General features: G+C 36.6%; 1 protein-coding gene across 2 annotated transcripts in view; it reads right to left on the reverse strand.

Annotated features, from left to right (window-relative positions):
- The window catches only part of LOC143877476 (protein TRANSPARENT TESTA 9-like), a 30,791-nt gene that overhangs the window by 1,461 nt on the left and 10,838 nt on the right, over positions 1-18,492 (reverse strand). Inside the window, exons 9-19 of one of the 2 annotated variants that reach the window (XM_077379523.1) lie at positions 18,470-18,492; positions 17,941-18,278; positions 13,396-13,484; positions 13,235-13,308; positions 10,423-10,485; positions 10,118-10,258; positions 5,820-5,925; positions 5,645-5,719; positions 5,455-5,504; positions 4,588-4,744; positions 4,326-4,492 (exon numbers count right to left, since the gene is read on the reverse strand). The exon at positions 18,470-18,492 is cut by the window's right edge and continues 167 nt beyond it. In XM_077379523.1, coding sequence (XP_077235638.1) covers positions 4,326-4,492; positions 4,588-4,744; positions 5,455-5,504; positions 5,645-5,719; positions 5,820-5,925; positions 10,118-10,258; positions 10,423-10,485; positions 13,235-13,308; positions 13,396-13,484; positions 17,941-18,278; positions 18,470-18,492 — 1,283 coding nt within the window. The remainder of the gene's footprint in view (positions 1-4,325; positions 4,493-4,587; positions 4,745-5,454; positions 5,505-5,644; positions 5,720-5,819; positions 5,926-10,117; positions 10,259-10,422; positions 10,486-13,234; positions 13,309-13,395; positions 13,485-17,940; positions 18,279-18,469) is intronic. The other variant, XM_077379525.1, reaches the window with a different exon arrangement.

Here is an 18,492-nt window from a genome sequence, read left to right on the forward strand (position 1 = left end):
TGTGTCAATGGATTCATTAGATCCAAACTTGAGATAAAGGGTGTAGGCCGAAAAACACAAAATTGCAACTACCATGACTGCAAAAATAATTTAAGTACTTACAAGTCCCAGCGCGTACAAGAACATAGGGGTGGCCAGAACCGAACCAGACCCGAAGAACCGAACCGGACCCGAACTGTTTAAAAATACTTTGGGTCTGGTTCGGTTCCACTGATGAAGAACCAAACTTATTCGGTTCGGTTCCGGGTCTAATGTTCTTGGTTCGGTTCTGGAACCGAAGAACTGAACTTTTGAATATATATAATATTTTTTATATTTCTATTATACATATACTTATTAATATAAATTACTTATAATATTAATAAGTAATAGTTAATACTATTCTTGTAATAAGAAAGTAACTTATATTATAACTTTAATTAAAAGTTTTTATAAATTATAATTAGTAATTAGTAATTAGCCATTAGAACCGGAGAACCGGACCGGACCAGACCGAACCGATTATGTTCGGTCCGGTTCGGTTCGGTCCTACTATGTACTACGGTTCGGTTCGGTTCTTACGGTTCATGGAACCGGGAACCGGGAACCGAGAACCGAAAAAAAAAAAGTAACCAAGGACTGAGAACCGAACCGGTTGGCCACCCCTACAAGAACACAACACAAGTGACATAGCAATAATAGTAGAATCTTTACTGTATATGGTAATACATGAATTGAACATGCAGATTTAAATTTCAAAGGACTATTGTATAATATAGACATTAGTTATTTACCTCAAAGCATATAGATCTAGCTGTAAAAAAAAGGCAAACGCTAAGTAAATGGAAATTTAAAATTACAAAAAAGAAAATAACTCAAATGATTTGAAAATAATTCAAATCTGCCACTCAAAAATATTCAAATGAAGGAAAAAAAACTAAATACATGCATAACTTGGTAGATCAACCTAATAGGTGTACAAAAACATCAAACAATGAATTAAACAACCAAGTATAAAATTTAAAAAGAAAAAGCAATATTGCAAAAACACTAGAAAAGGGAAAACCACATAAATACCATCCAACTCTCCTCAAATCCAGTAAAAATGCATATTCAATGAATCATGCACGCTTTTTACGCATTATAAGTAAATCCATCAAAAGAAAATGAGAAAAAATGGGGATTTTCTCTTGTACAAAAAACTACCCTAATTTTTTTAACTCGACTTTGATCCATCGATTCAGACTTCAAATTTGTGTTTTTCATGGTAGATTCTTGTAGATTTTGGTCGATGTACTTCATAGGAACCAAAATCCCTCAAGAATCCTTTAAATATAGAAGAAATAATGAAAATAATGTTGGACTTGTGTTTTTATGCAACATAAAAGCTTGCACAGAGGATGCTCTTTTCAGTGTTTCCAGTGCGTTCGTAAATGTTTCCCATGATTGGTGTTTTGACATTCATAGGCGGCAATCATCTGGATGTGTTTTCAGGGTTCAATTCGGGGTGTCGGGAAAAGCTGGAGATTGGGAGAATGAGGCGAGAAAATGGATTCGGAGATCGGGAGACTCATAAGGGCGAGAAACAAAGCGCTGGTTCTTCCAAGAGACTGGATCTGCAACGGATGTGACTACAACAACTTCAAAAGAAGGATTGAATGTAGGAGATGCTTCAAGAAACAAAAAACGGCTACGTCAAGGGCAAGAACTAGAGCACATACCGGTCGGTGGATGTTACATGCCCGGTATGGCTTGAGGATGGAAAAATCGAGGTGGTAGAAAACGGCGATTACATGACCGTTGAGATATCTCGTGAACAAGTAGAAATGAGAACAAAACTGCTCATAACATGCTTAATCGGAGAAAGACATACATTGAGTGCGAAAAAATCCCAAACTTCCATTACAATCCTCGCTAATCACAACAAACCGAGCGACAATGTCAAATCCAAAGCAATCACATATCTTAAATCCCCCTTCAACAATCAATCTACCAAAGCTCACCAAAATCATGGTTTTAAATTTCCACAGAAGCATAAATGAAACAACCGAAATGTTTTCGTTTCAATCCTCACCGAAACGCATACCGAAATCGCAATGCATAGAGAAATCAAAATTGTAAGCGCATTAATGATAATAGTATTAATAATAGCAAAAGTAGACCGAGATGGTCAATACAGATAATACAAGATCGAATAAGGAACAAAAGAAAATATCAAGGGGGGAGATAATCAAATTGCTCCAATCTTTCTCTAGATACCCCATCTTTAGCTAGCTTATCCGCTACCCCATTTGCGCTTCGGTTGACATGATAAGCGACTATTTGTGAACCTCCAATATTATCTTGAATTTCATCAAAAAGAGCTGCAAATCTCCAAGGAAATGAGTGAGGTCCATTAAAGTATTAAACCACCTAATTACATTCTTTGAGTCTCCTTCTATCTCCACCTTTTCCAATTCAACATTGCTTAGAAGTTTAATTCCATGGTGTATGACGCGCACTTCCGCCTCATTTGCATCTGAGATACCTATTGGGCCCGTATAGACCCAAATGACATTTCCTTGGTCATCTCTAAATACTCTCCCTATTCCGGATAGACCCGGATTTTCCACACTGGAGCCATCAAAATTAAGTTTCAATAGTCCTTGGGCGGGTGGCTCCCACACTTGATCTACTTTGGGCTCTTCCCTAGCTCCATTCCAAATCACTCTCCAACCATACCATAGATCATATGCAGACACAAATGCAAAGCTATGGATAGTTCCCACCCAAGATATTGTGATTGCAATCATCTTATTGAATAGGAAGAGTGGTCTCTTTGATACTCCTTTGAAAACCCGTCCATTTCTCTCCTTCCATAAAACCCATAAAGTAGCAAGAAATGCTACCTTCCATAGAAGCTTTCATTTTCCCTTCCACAGAGTCAATTCCCAATTTTCTAGTAGTTCCGCTAGAAAATGTAGCATATGTTATACTATATCACAGCATGTGTTACATAATTACATTTATATGAATTGCATGTGAAATGTAGTATATGTATTATTTATAAATATTTATATAAATTACATGTGAAATGTACATGTACCGAATTATCAGACATGCGAGACAGTACATGTCACTGGGCGTTCGATGTTATTAGACCATTATGGATGACTATCTTGCTTAAGTGATGGTTCCTAATTGTGTATTTGTGCTAATTCCAACATTTACCAAAGTTTCATCTTAAAATTCTATCATTTGCATGTCTCCAAATGTTTCCATGATTTTACAGGATTTCCACCGAAATTTTCAATCAAACCCGAAATATTTCCATTTATGTGGCGACCGAAACCAAAACTGAAATCGAAATTTAAAACCTTGGTCAAAAATGGGCAATCCGGTGAGAAGAACCCACAATTCCACTTCGCTATAATCTACTCTTCTGATTGGACCAGTAAATGATTTAATGATTTGAAAACACATCTAAAACCAGCTGGGCCCGGATTACCAAAAGAACTTCCTTCAAATTTGAAAACCAGGATTGGCCGATTAAAAACTCATTTCTCTGACTCAACACAACCAGGAGACTAGGCAACGTTTATTTTTTTAAATTGCATCATAAGGGCATCATAGTTTATGTATGCCTTTGCAATCATGTAACTAAATATACGAGCAATGATAGAATGAAGGGCACCCTTGCAAAAAACAGCTTCAAGGGCGCCCCCATTGGTCAATTTCAGCAAAGTCAAAGCCGTTTCCACTTTTATCAGCGCCATCCACTTTTTTCAGTGCCATCATAAACGCACTTTGCTGAAATTGACCAATGGGGGTGCCCTTGAAGCTGGTTTCTGCAAAACGCCCTTCATTCTATCATTCCTCCTCAATATACATAGAAGAATTACAACTATTATTTACAATGAAATCAAACAAGTATTCTAATACATTGGATCCTATAGAATTTCGATGCATCCATTTATGTGCAAGAATACGACGGAAATAATTTTTGAAGCTTTGGGGATATTCATAGCAACTGGTTTTCATTTTTACTATACAAAATCACAGTACTGTGTGTTCAATAAATGCAGTTTTTTATTAATTATTACATGAACTGTATGCTCATGAATGATATTCAACTCAAATGCAATAGTAAGGAACTTCTACTTCCACAAAACTAAAAACATCTTTTTGAAACCAAAAAAAATAAAGGCCAGAGGCCCAGAACTGAAATTATATGTAAATTCTTTGTTCTTGAAACAATATACCCAACTACTGATGCCATTTTCAATACATTTTTCAGAAAGTTTCATATTTCTCACAACAATTTCATATACATAGATAAGAGATTAGGTGCTCGAATATGGACTTACATTTAACCCAGCTAGTGGGGCAACAGCAATTACAACTCCCCGATGCGTATGGAAGGGAAGTTTTTCTGTAAGAAGCAACTTGCCTGAGATTCCCTTTGCCACTGGTATCAAGTAAATATCCCTCTCCTTGCTTTTGGAAATTGCAATTTTGCAAGGAAGTCCTTGGCCTGAGAAATTTTTGAAAGAGTGAAAGGGAATTGCAACTTCAGCTTGGTTAAAGTACTAACAACTAATTAAACCTCAAAAGAAAAACATATCCAACCTAAGCTCAACTCGGTTCCAAAATTTGCAGAAACAACATCCACCCTGGGTGTTCTTCCTGAACTCTTCATAGAACTGGTTCTCAAGTGTAACAATGGGTTTTCCGGGAAATCTCCTTTTAAAATAAAATCCTTAACCAGATGATGGAGAACAAAAGCCTGAAAATTTAATGATTATGAGAAGGTGTCCTAAATCACAATAAACCAATATCTTCTTAATGTCAAAAGTGCAAGTTATTCCCAAATAGTCAACAGAATACATCACTGAACCAGATGAATATGTGTATCACTCTCAAGAAACCACTCAAAAGAGGAAAAAATATGAAAAGAAAGAACGAATTCTCAAGAAGATGGAAGCTAAGGTCGCATTTGGAAACCATTCTCAATACGATAGAAAGAAGGTTGAGCAGGAATCGCGGACACAACTCTTTGTCGCTTCGCAATATTCCGCCTAAAAACTTGATCAAGGAACGGAATTTCAGGGCCTCGTATATTTACCAAATGTCATTCTCCTATTTTGAATGATAAAACTAAAACACCAAATTCCATTCTCTGCCGCTTTCCATTCTCTCGAGCAATAGAAGTGAGGAATCACTCCGAAAAATTGTTTACAAACACTGCCTAATGTTTCTAGGAGAGAAAAAAAAACATATAATGAACTTCTAAACTTTTACCAGCACAAAAAAAAAAAGTCAGACAGCATGTGATAGTGTACAGATAATGCAGAAAAAGCTATTGCAATCAAGACCCACCCTAGAGATAGACCAAGAAGGACCACATTGAGCCATTTTCATTATCCTAATCAGAATTCAAGGCAGGAATGCAAAATGCAAATCAGACACTGTCCAACACAAACAAATTAAACCAACCTTAACCACACCGACCATCCTTTTCCAAGCAAGAGAAGAAGGGATATCACCTGCAGTATTTGAATGAAATAATTTAGTCTTCTAAGAAGAATGGGGTCGCATATGTTATTCCCAAAGAAAAATGTGGGCATAGAAATGAGTCAAAGAAACACCAGACGAAACCAAATGTTGGAAAAGAAGCTTTGCTTACCATCAGGTATGTGTCTGTCTAAAGCAGGTTCAAGGAAAAAGAAAGGATCTTTGGATTGTGATGATTCCTCAAGAGCTTACAAAATTGCACCCAAACAAACATCATCAGTATCATAAACAACATCTGATATTGTATTGCTTTGTAACAAGAAAGTCTAAAGAAAAATATTGAATACCTGTCTTACAGTTTTCCCATTCACTCTTCAAAGTAACTGGGATATAATCAAACCAGCTCCTATTAACCTCTTTAAGAAGCATGTCGCAAGAGTCCTTGCATGACAGCTGTCAATTTAAAATTAGGTAAGGATAAAATCTAAAACAGCTTAAGGACAGTATGCTTAATTTTTTTTATATGCTTATAATGACAGGATCATGTCGGGAATATGCATGCGTTTGCTTGAGGTCTGTAGGCTTAATTTTCAATACTTTCAATGACAAGATTATGTTGGAATTATGTGTACTTTGTTCTAGTTTCTACAAATGCACAGTTGATCAAAAGGATAAATTGCAGAGTTGTCTACATTTGCCTTTGCATTTTCTTATGTTACTATTTCAAGGTAGACCACTGCAACCAGAGTTCCGCAGCGTGTTAAGGATTGTCAATTGATTAGACTTTATTTGGAAGAATACGGAGTTCAGGTCCCTATCTCCTCTCCTTTAAATAAAGTCAAATCAATTTAAATAAAGGCCCCTGAGTATTGTACATGAACCGAAGGGCATAAATGGAAAATCCAACTAAAAACTCACATATTTATATAAAAGCATATATAAAAAGGTGCTACTCCACAACTTACATACACCATTTAATGATGTATATAAGTGATATACAAGCTTCTTTTTGCACACTCCCCCTCAAATTGATGCACGAAGCCATGAAGCATTAATTTGCAAACCAAAAAATCATATTGATCTTATGTCATGGCCTTTATGAAGAAGTCAGCTAACTAATGCGAAGAGTACACATGGTAGTGAGCTCCACCTTCTTGAGTAACACTAACGTATGTAATGACAGTCCACCTCAATATGCTTTGTCATCTCATGGGAGATGGGACCAGTGGAAATCTAGATAACACGTGTTATCTCCATAAAGTGGTTTGGACGAAGAAATGGGAATACCAATTCTAAAAGGATTGCATGAACCCAGACAATTTCATTGCATGTTGCGGACATAGATCGATTTTCTGCTTCTGCCTTGTGCTGACAACTTAGAAACTATGTCTTGTTTATCGCACTTCCATGATATCAAAGAATCTCCTAAGAACATACACCATTCAGTATGCATCAATGAGTGTCGGAAGCATACGAAACCAAATCAAATGAAGAAGATGATGGTCATGGAAAATGGAGCTACAGTCCTTCGTAAGTACATAATTATATTGTTGACTCGGGTGAGACAACCATGACGTGGGAGAGTTTTGAAACTATTGATTATATAACGTATCGTTGTGAGATGAGACGTATGACCAGAAACAAACTAACTAATGATCTGAACAGAAAAAGGAATGTCAAATCTCATCATCATCAAATCAATCCCCAAAAGTTGTTGATATATAGTCAGATCATCAAGAGCTGTACCATCAGACTGTTGTTACTTCACATTGAGCTTAAGTGGAGTGATTGTATTGTCATCTATAATAAGATGTACAAGGGAGATCAAATCTTTGGTATACTTAGTCAAACTGACTAATATACCTCTACCCAAGCACAAAATCTCTAATTCAAGGAAGTACATTAATGGCCCCAAGTCTTTCATCCTGAATGTAGACTGAAGAAAGAATTTCAAATTGATCAATGCCTACCAAATCATCTCCTAAGATAATGATGGCATCAACATTGATAACTTTTCTACGTTTTTGCAACTCCCTAAATTGATCATCACTTGTCATACCTTCTGCCAAATCATGCAGGACTTCTGAAACACGTTTTGAAGCCATGCGTCTCCCTCGATTTCCTCGGATACGAAACACTCTCTCAAAACTATAAAAAATGGGTCTATCATGAAGGTCAACCTTGCCGGAATTATCACATTCTTCCTCCTCGAACACCTGCTTCCCGAACTGGCTGAAATTTTTCTTGCAATATGCAGACCTATGCCCTGAGTCCCCAAACTTGTAACACTTGGGTCCAATCGCTCCCCTCTTCGAATGTTGTGTCTGAATCGGCATTGTATCCAATAATATGCCACTAGCTTGCGTAGGGATAGGCTTGGAAGTAGGGCATCCTCGCCATCCCATCTTAGAATCCTGGCTAGTGGCTTGTCTCTTTGAATGGTGTTTCTCTAAGGTTAGGGTTCGCTGGTGTGAGTGCTCCTGACATAGAAAATACATTGAACAAGTTAACGACATCCTGTATTTTCGGTCATAGGCCACCCACGTAGCCTGCCACCAACTGCTTGTCGATCTCTAACAAATTGTTGCCAACTGATAAAGCTGCTATGTATAGGCATCAACATTATGCTTCCGTTGTTAGAGATTTCGCAATCATTGGAACAACAAGAAGCCATAGTTGTGGGGAAGAAATTTGTCATTCATCGTCACCCAATCAACTATTTTCCCTTTTCATTCCTTTCTCGCGTAACCTTGATCTGTTTCCATAGGGCCACCACTTTCACTCAAAGAAGCTCTTACCAAACACACTTTAATTCAATCCAGCATTTCCATAAAATTCAGTGTTTCTTCCACCATGTAGATCTAATCGAAAAAAAAACTTCTACCGATAAACCGCAAAAAAACTCTGGGAACTCAATCTTGTTCTCCGATTACCTAGAATCTCTCAGTTGATCTTTCTCGTGTTGGTCATCTTGGCACCTCCTTCATGGAATGGATTCTAAAAATATTCATCGAAATCGTCGTCACTTCATGAATCAGATTTTCCAAAACGACTAACTGCTTAAATAGGGCTTCAATTTGTTGATGATGTTCTGCTACTTCTTCCTTCTGACCCAGTTCTTCCACCATAGTTGTATGAACCCTCCTTCTAAGTGACATAGTGTGCTTGAGGCAGCAATAGCTTGAGGCCGCAATCTTCGCTCTGTTACCAATCTGATGCACGATAGATCGCAAAATAGTGTTGAGTATGGAAGAATCTGACTATGGACGGTCAAAACGATCTATAATCGATTAAGGGTTACGAGAAGCCAAAGAAAACAAAACGAGAAATCCATAAGCCGTGGGCTAATGGTCCACAAATACTTCATAACCAAAATATCAAAAAGTTTCCTAAATCAGATTACAAGCAAGTACGCATGACGGCAACGTGGTAATGGCTGGATGTGTCCTCTCGAGTAACCCCAAATCAATATAAGATATCCAATGATCCGACAATCGGATCGAAAGTTATGGCCAAAATAGTTTTGTGCGTTGTAGGACCCTCAATGTAAAAAAATGTCCTTGCAGCCTCTTGCTCCTCCAAGGTTGTTTATGAAGGCCATGTTCCTCCATATAAGCATCCTTTATGGCCCGCACCACAGTGCCTCTTCTGAATCTTGATTAAACTTGCTCTGATACAATGTTGAACTTAGCTTACTTGAGGAGTGCAAAAGAGAGAGAGGAGAAAATAGGGTAAAACCTAATTCACAAATTGGAGGGAACGAGGACTTCAAATACACTTCACGACTTGTCTCCTCTCCTTTCTATAATAAAGGAGCGCAGTTAAAATCTATTTACATTGAAGCCCCTACACAGTGTACATGAGCCAAGGGCATAAAAGACAATCCAACTAACAAATTGTATACATCTACGCATATATAAGTAGAAAAAAAGAAAAAGAGGCCCTACTCTATGGGTTATATCCACCACTTAATGGTCTATATAAATGATATAGAAAGCTTATTTTTCTACATTTATTGCAATGAAAAAACAGTACAAGGGCATAGCCTTTATGACACCCATGTTGCTGAGTGCTGACCATGTGTCTCATTTCAAAATTCATTATCATTGGATCTTCCTCACCTTCAAAAATTCATCATCATTGAAAGTCCATCCCTATTAAAGTATACTTCTTCCAAATGAGTTCAGTGAATCTTCGCCATGTTGGGGACAAATATTGTACTCTTTTGGGATTTGCTACGGTCAATCGCAAAAGGCATTTCGCAGATGGTCTGTCGCATGTCAGGCCAACCACCTCGTGAATGAAGACAACAGCTTTTGTCTCCATTCACGAGGTGTCTGGTCTGACATGGGACAGACCAGCCGCGAAATGCCTTTATCGATGGATGCTAGCAATTCTCTACTCTTTTTTTAGGCAAGACCAACATCAATATTACTGATGTACAGCTTATTGTATCAATCAGAAATTATGAAAAACAAGGCCTTTTTTGGCAGGGTGAGGGGGGCATGAAGGTCTTTTAAAGAAAAGATTCTCATAAATATTAGGATGAAAAGCATGTGAACTGATAAAATTGAAACAGTCCATTCAAATTTCAAAGTATGGAACGTGAATCAGGAATAATAAGCCAAACCAACTGAGTTCTTACATTCAAGAGATCAAAATCTTGATCAGTGAGCTTCTTTTCTTGGAAAACTAGTAATTTTCGTAGAATCCAACCAGTATTCCATAGTGTTAGTATCGAAAGTTGTGGTTGGCTCACTAAAATCTTTAACAATGCAGTTAAGATCTGCCAAATGAAACAGAAAGAGTATACAAAGTTAAACTTATAGTATAGATGGCAGACTTGAAATCCTAGTACTGTGTTAATAGCTCCAACACCAGCAGAGCAATCGACAGAAAGAGAAAGACTTCATAAGATAATATAGGACACACTAAAAAGTTTGCATATACCTGAGGCATGTGTCTCGCGAAGATACTTGCACCCACTGCATGTGAAGGTGGAATGTGAGAAGCCTGCAGAAAATGCTGTCAATTCAAGAAAAAACGCAATATTCTGACAGGTTAAAAATTTTAGGAAGCCCACCATATATTCAGGCACATAAAAGGAACCAACAACTAAAACACTTCAAAACTAGAAATATGTGAAGTTAACATCATATTTTTCAATTTGAAAATAATTTAATTGCTAAATGACAGGAAAAAGAAGATAAATGTCAAACAAGGTTCTTCAAACATGTGAGACTCGAGTACAGGGTAAACCCATAAAGACAACTCTTCAAACATGCCTAGCTTTGCAGACACCATAAACAGACAAGCTGTAATCAGAGATATTTCTCCTTATCAGTACACTACCACTTTGAGCTCAATATCATGTATACATTAGATATCCTTGTAATGTGAGCAACATTCCTGAACAAGTGCATAATTCAGCAAAGATGATTCAGAGGAAGAGGCAAAAGAAGGCTCCAAAGAGACCACAACATCATGCTAACGTCAGTAGTGGGTCAGATAAAGCCCTGATTATCACGACAACTGGAAAGCTGGGTCCTATGCTTTATGATGATTTTTACTCATTTTTATTTGACTTAAGTAGTCTTTTGAGGGCCCTGTGAAAGGAAAAACAAAATAGTATTTTTAGGTCAAAACTTGGAAGCTTTCCAATTTGAAGTTTCAAGTTGAAAAAGCTGTACTTTTGGGCTGAGAATAACTTGTAATAGAGGAAGGAGTCCTTAATTAAATTTAGCACGCAGGAAGTCCAATTTTAGAACTATTATCTTCTCAAAATCTTATATGATGAATTAGTGAAGGCCACTTGTTCAATGCTTCAACCTGTTTATTTCCTTAGCCTTCCTATGGATGGGCCATTGAGCAATATCCATCCCCATTTGACGATTCTAACCCTACAATTTGAAGAGGTTTTCTTGATGAATACAGACCATTGATTTTTTTAATTTTCTTACCATCCATTTAGTGGCCAAAAATTGGAGAGTTAGAATCGTCCAATGGAGGTGGATTTTGCTCCATGGCCCATTCCCAGCAAGGCCTAGGAAATAAATGATTTGGATCATTCAGCAAGTAGCCCCCTGTAAGAACCTTATCTTTTATGGTTTTAACAATTGGTTTTCTGGGTATTCCTGGGCAGCAACATGGAATATACTTTATATCTTTCTTTGGGCTGCTCTAAAGTAGAAATTAAAATTTATTTAGGTCGATGATATAAGGGCTGAAATTTTGGTGAAAACATAGGCATAAGAATGGTTTGTAATTCAAATTAATAGCAACTTACAATCCCAAATTCGACATAAACAGCACATGATAGTCAAGGAAGCTAGAAATTTCAGAAAAATCACATTTTTCATACTAATCAAAACCAAATTTTTCTTCCGGTTAAAAAAAAATTCATAAAAATCCAAGGCTTTAAATTCATCAATAAAATTCAATTTGTCCAAGTAAATGTTCCAACAATGTGTTCCAATCAAAAGGAAATCAACTAAGCAAGGAAAACAGATCTCAATATAAATCAATCAAGCAAATCAGATTTACAAACTAATGTGATCATGTTATAATCAAATGCATTGTTGTTTTATCGTTCTATTTTTTAAGCACAATTATATTCATGTGCTTGTGTGATTCTTCAGTATAGTTCTTTTTTGCACAATTCTATTCATGAGCTTGTGTGACTGTTCAATTCTCTAGCAAGGTTTCTTCTATTGGTAGATCCCTAGTAGTTCACTTATATTGTAAAGGCAGACCAAAGTTTGATATGTCCCTATGAAACTCTCCATCTCAGGATTCACACGTGAGATGCTTGACCAAGGTGTGTGTGCAAAAATGGGGATATGAGTAATGGATGAGGAAGTAGTCTCCTAAAACGAATTAAGAATATCAAGTAGAACACAAAGATGGACAAAAATATTGTTGAGCGTAAATGAATCTATAAGGTGACATAGATAGCAAAATACATGGATACAAGGGAAGACTAGAGGCATAGGGTTGCAAACATGTAAAGATGTCCAACAGTTGATCAGGCATAGAACAGCCTCAAGGTTGTAAAATGGCAGCAGATGGTACAGTTTTATCCTTCGAAAGTTGCTATCTTAATCGAATGGATATGAAGAATGTCTCCTTACATGTGGAGTTGAAAACTTGAAAGAGCAAACTGAGCATCCTCAAGGTCATAGACAAAAGATTCGTAGAACACAACATGAATTCTTTGATAAAAGACCATCAGCAGTTGGAAACAACCACGTGCATAGTTTCGTAGTTTCTTCAAGCCAATGATACTAGAAACATTCATTCACGATCAAGTGGATGGTCCCCGGCTTGGAAAATGTTGATTTAGGTATGGTTGTTATACTTTTACAAGATAATGATATTATAGTCATAGGAAGTAGAACTCAAAAGAAAACTGAAACAGAAGATGGGAAATAAATATTTGGACAGCCTAAAATACTTCTGGACAAATAAACAGTCATTTTTCTTAACAACGAGCAACCTAAAATACTTGTGGACAAATAAACAGACATTTTTATCAACAACAAATTCAGATGATGAAAGAATGCATAGGAAGTATCCTTCACATCCTGATGACCTATCATGACTTGATTATGTGCCTAGTTTGCTTGCAACGGTGGGATTAGCGTATGGAGGAAGAACTAATATTTTGAATGAATAAATGTAATATAAAATCACTGGTGCTTAAAAGATACTGAAAATAATAAATAATATAATATGGCAGTTGGAGAATAAATGCATAACAAACCTGTTCCATAACCTTGTCCTCCCCAATTTTATTTTGAGCAATTCCCATCATTAAAGATAGTGAATCTTCAAGATCTGTGAATATACAAGCAAGAAAGAAGGAAATAAAGAACAAGCAAGTCTACATGGAAGGTCATGGAAGTAAATTTGCATAAAAAATACCTTTACTTTCTGATAGAACAAGCAAGAACATCAAAAATGCAAGCAATAGCGTGTGGTTTCCAGAGAGAATCAATGCAAGTATTCCATCACTGCACAATAAGGGAGCCTTCCCTAAGAAAATAAACAAATAGTACTTCTTACCATTTATCTTATCAACAACAAAATTTAGAATGCAGAAGAACATATCAATTTAATGTTGCATTCTATCTTATCATTAAAATGCATTCGGAAATGCTGGTCTCTTTCAATGTGGTAAAATAATGGGCTCCAAATGGGAGTCTAGTCTTGGATTATTTCATGAAGTAGTGACAAGGCGAAGGATTTCAACCACAGAGTTAAGATGAAGTTTTTCCTATCATAGTATCATTCAAAAAAAAAGAGCTGAAGTTTTTCCTTTATCTGTTCTGAGAAGAGTAAAATCAGACTGCCAATAGCATGATTAAATAATGGGCCCACAAGTGTATTAGAATAATATTAAGTGACAAGGGCACTTCAGTTGCCATTCAAGAAAAGAAGGCACTAAGTCAATTCATCTTGTTATTTCACTAAAGTTTTAAGTGACCACAAAGCCTGATGCAGGACAATACCTAAACGAGGGAAAATCCTACACTTCTAATGGGATAATGGGTTCTAGGAAAGTTTAAGGCTAACTCTTAAGAGGCTAAAGACACCTACTGGTTAACTAGGGTTGATTTAAGGCAGAATGAACAGCAGCAATATTAAGGCTTAAATTTGCATTAAATAATGAGAAAGAACACAATTAGCATGAAATAAACCTTAAACAAATTAGTCAACGGTTAAAGGGTCCTTCGGGTAACTAGTTAAGGGCAAAATTAGGCTAAAACGGGGTTTTAAACGTGCGACCAAGTAGAATAATTAAAACAGTAACAAAAACTATGAATTAAACCTTATTTTGATGAGAAATCAGCAATAATCCAATGAAAAAACAGTAAAAAATTTCTGCAGCAACAAAACAGGGTCAAATCGGTCCAATTAAGGCCAAAAGGGTATTTTGGTAATTTGGACAGATCCGGAAATTCTGAGTAAACTGCTGTGAGTTGAAAGATAATAGGTTTAAATAATGAAAGAAATCAGATTTTCAGGTTGAGGGGGCTGCTACATTGGCCGATTACGCTTTCAATCTCCAAAAGCAAGTTTTGGGGCTTGAAAGGTGTGAAAATTTGATTGGCCTCGAAAGGGGTTGTAAAACTATGAATTTTGATTGCTATGGCTAAGGCGAAGGTTTAATCCCAAAATAAGTCCTTCAAAGTTTCAAGATGAGATCTTAAATGATGTAGGAGATATTTGGGTTTTGAGTTTTTGTATTTTAGGGTTTAAGAACACACAAAAATTGAAGAACTAATGACTTACTTGTTTATGGATGATTTGAGAGGAGAATAAAAGTGAGAAGATGAGAGGGGATTGAGAAGAATAGCTCCAAGCCACCAAGAAGAGAGAAGAGAAAAAGTTCCAAGCTTCAATAGCTTCTTTTGCAAAAAACTTTAATTCCTTATTCAATAGTCAAAAGTTCATTACAATGCTTACATAACATATATTTATAAGAAAAGAAATCCTAAAAACTAACTTAATACCCAAGCAACAAATCATAGACGTCCATCTAAAATAACATAAATAAAACCTTGACTAAAACTTACCTAAAATAGTAAATCCCGTAATATACCCTTACCATATTCTAAAACTGCCTATAACTTAGCCAAATCGCGTAACCTTGGGCTCTTTAGATAGGTAATCAAAAAACCTTTGTAAAAATGCCAAAATCAGCCCAAAAGAACAAGATTTGATGCCCTAAAAAAATATTGCAAATAAAATGACGAAAATAGAAAGTAAATAATAAAAAAACAACTAAAAGAAAAAATGTCAACAAAGAGTGGACGCCATGTAGCATGTGTGAACGTCCATCTCTCATGCAAAAATCAGTCATTCTCCTTCCCACGATTCTTTCTTCGCTTGTAAACTTTAAATACTCCTCCTTCATTGATGTCCCCATCAAGGCCTCACATGACACAAGGTGACATCATGTCACTTAAGTGATCATTCAAAAAAACATCATGTCACTTAAGTGATTTACTATGGCCCACATTACAATATACGAGTCCTTGTGTTTGTGAGACTTGAACTAGGTTAGTTTATTTATTTATTTAGGAGTCTTCTGTTGTTTGTGAGTTTAGTAGGTTTAGGAGGTCTATTTTAAGAAGGAAGGTCCATGGAAGGAGTCTTAAGTTCATAGGAGTCCTAGGTAGGATAGAAATTAAGATTTACTATTTGATTTGGGTGAGTTTTAGGATTCCTAATTCTACCCTAATCTTGAATTTCGTGAGGACCTTGTCGCTCCCAAACTATATATATATATATATATATATATATATATATATATATATATATATATATATATAGTTTGGGAGAAAGGCTTAGTTGTGTGTGTGTATTATACACATATGTATGGCCTATGACCTTATTTCTCATAATGGAAGATGAATAAAATTGGCTTTGTTTTTTTCCTTTGAGTTGGTGTGATGCCTTCTTGCTCCCAAGTGTGATGCTTGGAAAGTCTGGAGTGATTCTAGGTTAGTATCCTCTTTACGTTACCATTTGAAAAAAAAAAGTATCCACTTTACATTACTTCTCCCTCTACTTTCTTTTTTCTTCTTTGGTATAAAAACTGCAACCCATGAACGCTCTTGCTGGCTGCTCCCTTCGCCTATTACCTTTCCCCCTCAACCCCTACCATTTTCCACATTCCATTTCACCTTCCCCTTTCCCCTTTTCCACATTCTGATGCAGATTGTAGGCCCAACAAGAGGCATATTTGTCAATTAGGATTTATGGGGATTTATTTCCGTATTATTTAGTTTTTAGGATTTTTATTTCCATGATATTTAGTTTTAGGGCCTTTATTTTCCATGTTATTTATAGTTAGGGCATTTATTTATTTCCCATGGAATTTTATTTCAATTGCCAATATATATGCCTCATATAAATATATATATATATATATATATATATAGGCCTCATGTATTAGAGATTATTAGCTTTTCAATTGCCTATACATAGGCCTCATATTATATATATGGGAAAATTGTTCGTGAGCTTAAGCTCATATAAGCTTATATGAGCTTGAGTGCCCAAACACATGGGTCCCACATTTTCTTTGGTGATCCAAACCATTCATTTGCAAGGCCCCGTCATAGATAGGGTGTACCAAAAATCAGGTCCATAGGATCATCCTAACCCCTCCAAAAGTGGAGGACAAAAATGGGCAGATTTGTCGACAAACAATGTCTATCCATTTTCAACTCCACTTTTGGATGGGTTAGGATGATCCTATGGACCTGATTTTTGGTACACACCCTATCTACGTAAAGTCCTTCCAAATGAATGCTTTGGATCACCCCAAAAAGTGTGGGACCCATGTTTTTGTGGCACTCTAGCTCATATAAGCAAATATGAGCCCAAGCTCACAAACAGTTTTCCTTATATATATATATATATATATATATATATATATATATATATATATATATATGAGGAAAGTGAGGAAAGTGTTTCTAAGCACGTGCTTAGATAAGCTTATCTAAGCACATGCTCAAAAACACATGTGGCCCACATTTCTTGGGGGATCCAAAGCATTCATTTGGAAGGCCCTTCCATGGATAATATGTGTACCAAAAATCAGCCCTATGGGATCATCCTAACCCTGCCATTTGTGTAGGGGAAAATGGGCAGAAACATGGACACACAATGTCTGTCCATTTTCCACTCCAACTTTGATTGGGTTAGGATGATCCTATAGGGCTGATTTTTGGTACACACCCTATCCATGAAAGGGCCTTCCAAATGAATGCTTTGGATCCCCCAAAACATATGGGCCACATGTGTTTTTGAGCATGTGCTTAGATAAGTTTATCTAAGCACGTGCTTAGATAAGTTTATCTAAGCACGTGCTTAGAAACACTTTTCTATATATATATATATATATGGTTCCTGCTAACGTTAGCAAGTAAACTTAGCTGCTAAAAGGGTTCCTGCTAACGTTAGCAGGTAAACTTAGCTGCTAACGTTAGCGTAAAACAACGGTAGGCCACATTGTTGGGCTGATCCTAAGCATTCATATGAAAGGCCCCATCACGGATGAGGTGTGTACCAAAAATCAGCTTCATTGGATCATCATAGGATGTCCATTTGTGGGGGTGAAAATGGACAGATACTGTTTTTGTCCACTAATCTGCCCATCTTTTCACCCCACAAATGGACACCCTAAGATGATCCAATGGAGCTGATTTTTTGTGGACACCCTATCCATGAAAGGGTCCAAATGAATGCTTTGGATCCCCCCAAAAATGTGGGCCCACCTGGTTTTACGCTAACGTTAGCAGGAACCCTTTCCTCATATGTGTGAAGCTACACCTGGTACAAGTTGCTTTCTGCCCGACCAAACAGCTAGTTTGTACAGATCTAATTGATTGTTTTAATAGGCCTGCGAAGCTAAAGGGCCAGTATAGCGTGCTATTGAGGAAGAGTACAGACCTTTGAGTTTGTAGATTATCCATCCCAAGGTTCGCTGAAAGAGTACTAGATGAAATATCCTCCGATGAATGGTCAGACAAATAATTCATATTACTGTTTTCTGTTCTTCCAGACTCGGGAGTAGCAACTCCCAACCCATTGTCTTCAACTTCATTTAAATGCCCAAGAAATGAATTGGCAGGATTTGTACTGATTATATCCCTATCGCTACTCATGCTCAGAACTGTATGTGGATTTAGAAGAGCAGAAGCCACGGAGTTAACCAATTCTTTTGCATCAACAACTTGAAGAAGACGAGAAATTATGTACAGAGAAGTGACAGAAGATATTTGTAACTCCTGAAATACCAGACAAAATGTGAAAATCTCATCTATAGAACAAATTTCCAAAAACTTAGTATGAAGAACATATGATTCTCATCTAAAACTAATCTGCTATAGATACCCCGTAGTATAACAATTTTAAAAATATATATATAAATTAGACAGTGAAATAAGTAAATAATGTTTTCAGATGAAGAATCACTTACTGTGGTCTGATTTGACAGCAATG

This window comes from Tasmannia lanceolata, unplaced genomic scaffold (assembly GCF_043159265.1).
Source record: "Tasmannia lanceolata isolate RefF3 unplaced genomic scaffold, GAP_Taslan_0.1 ptg000005l, whole genome shotgun sequence".
Taxonomy (NCBI): domain Eukaryota; kingdom Viridiplantae; phylum Streptophyta; class Magnoliopsida; order Canellales; family Winteraceae; genus Tasmannia; species Tasmannia lanceolata.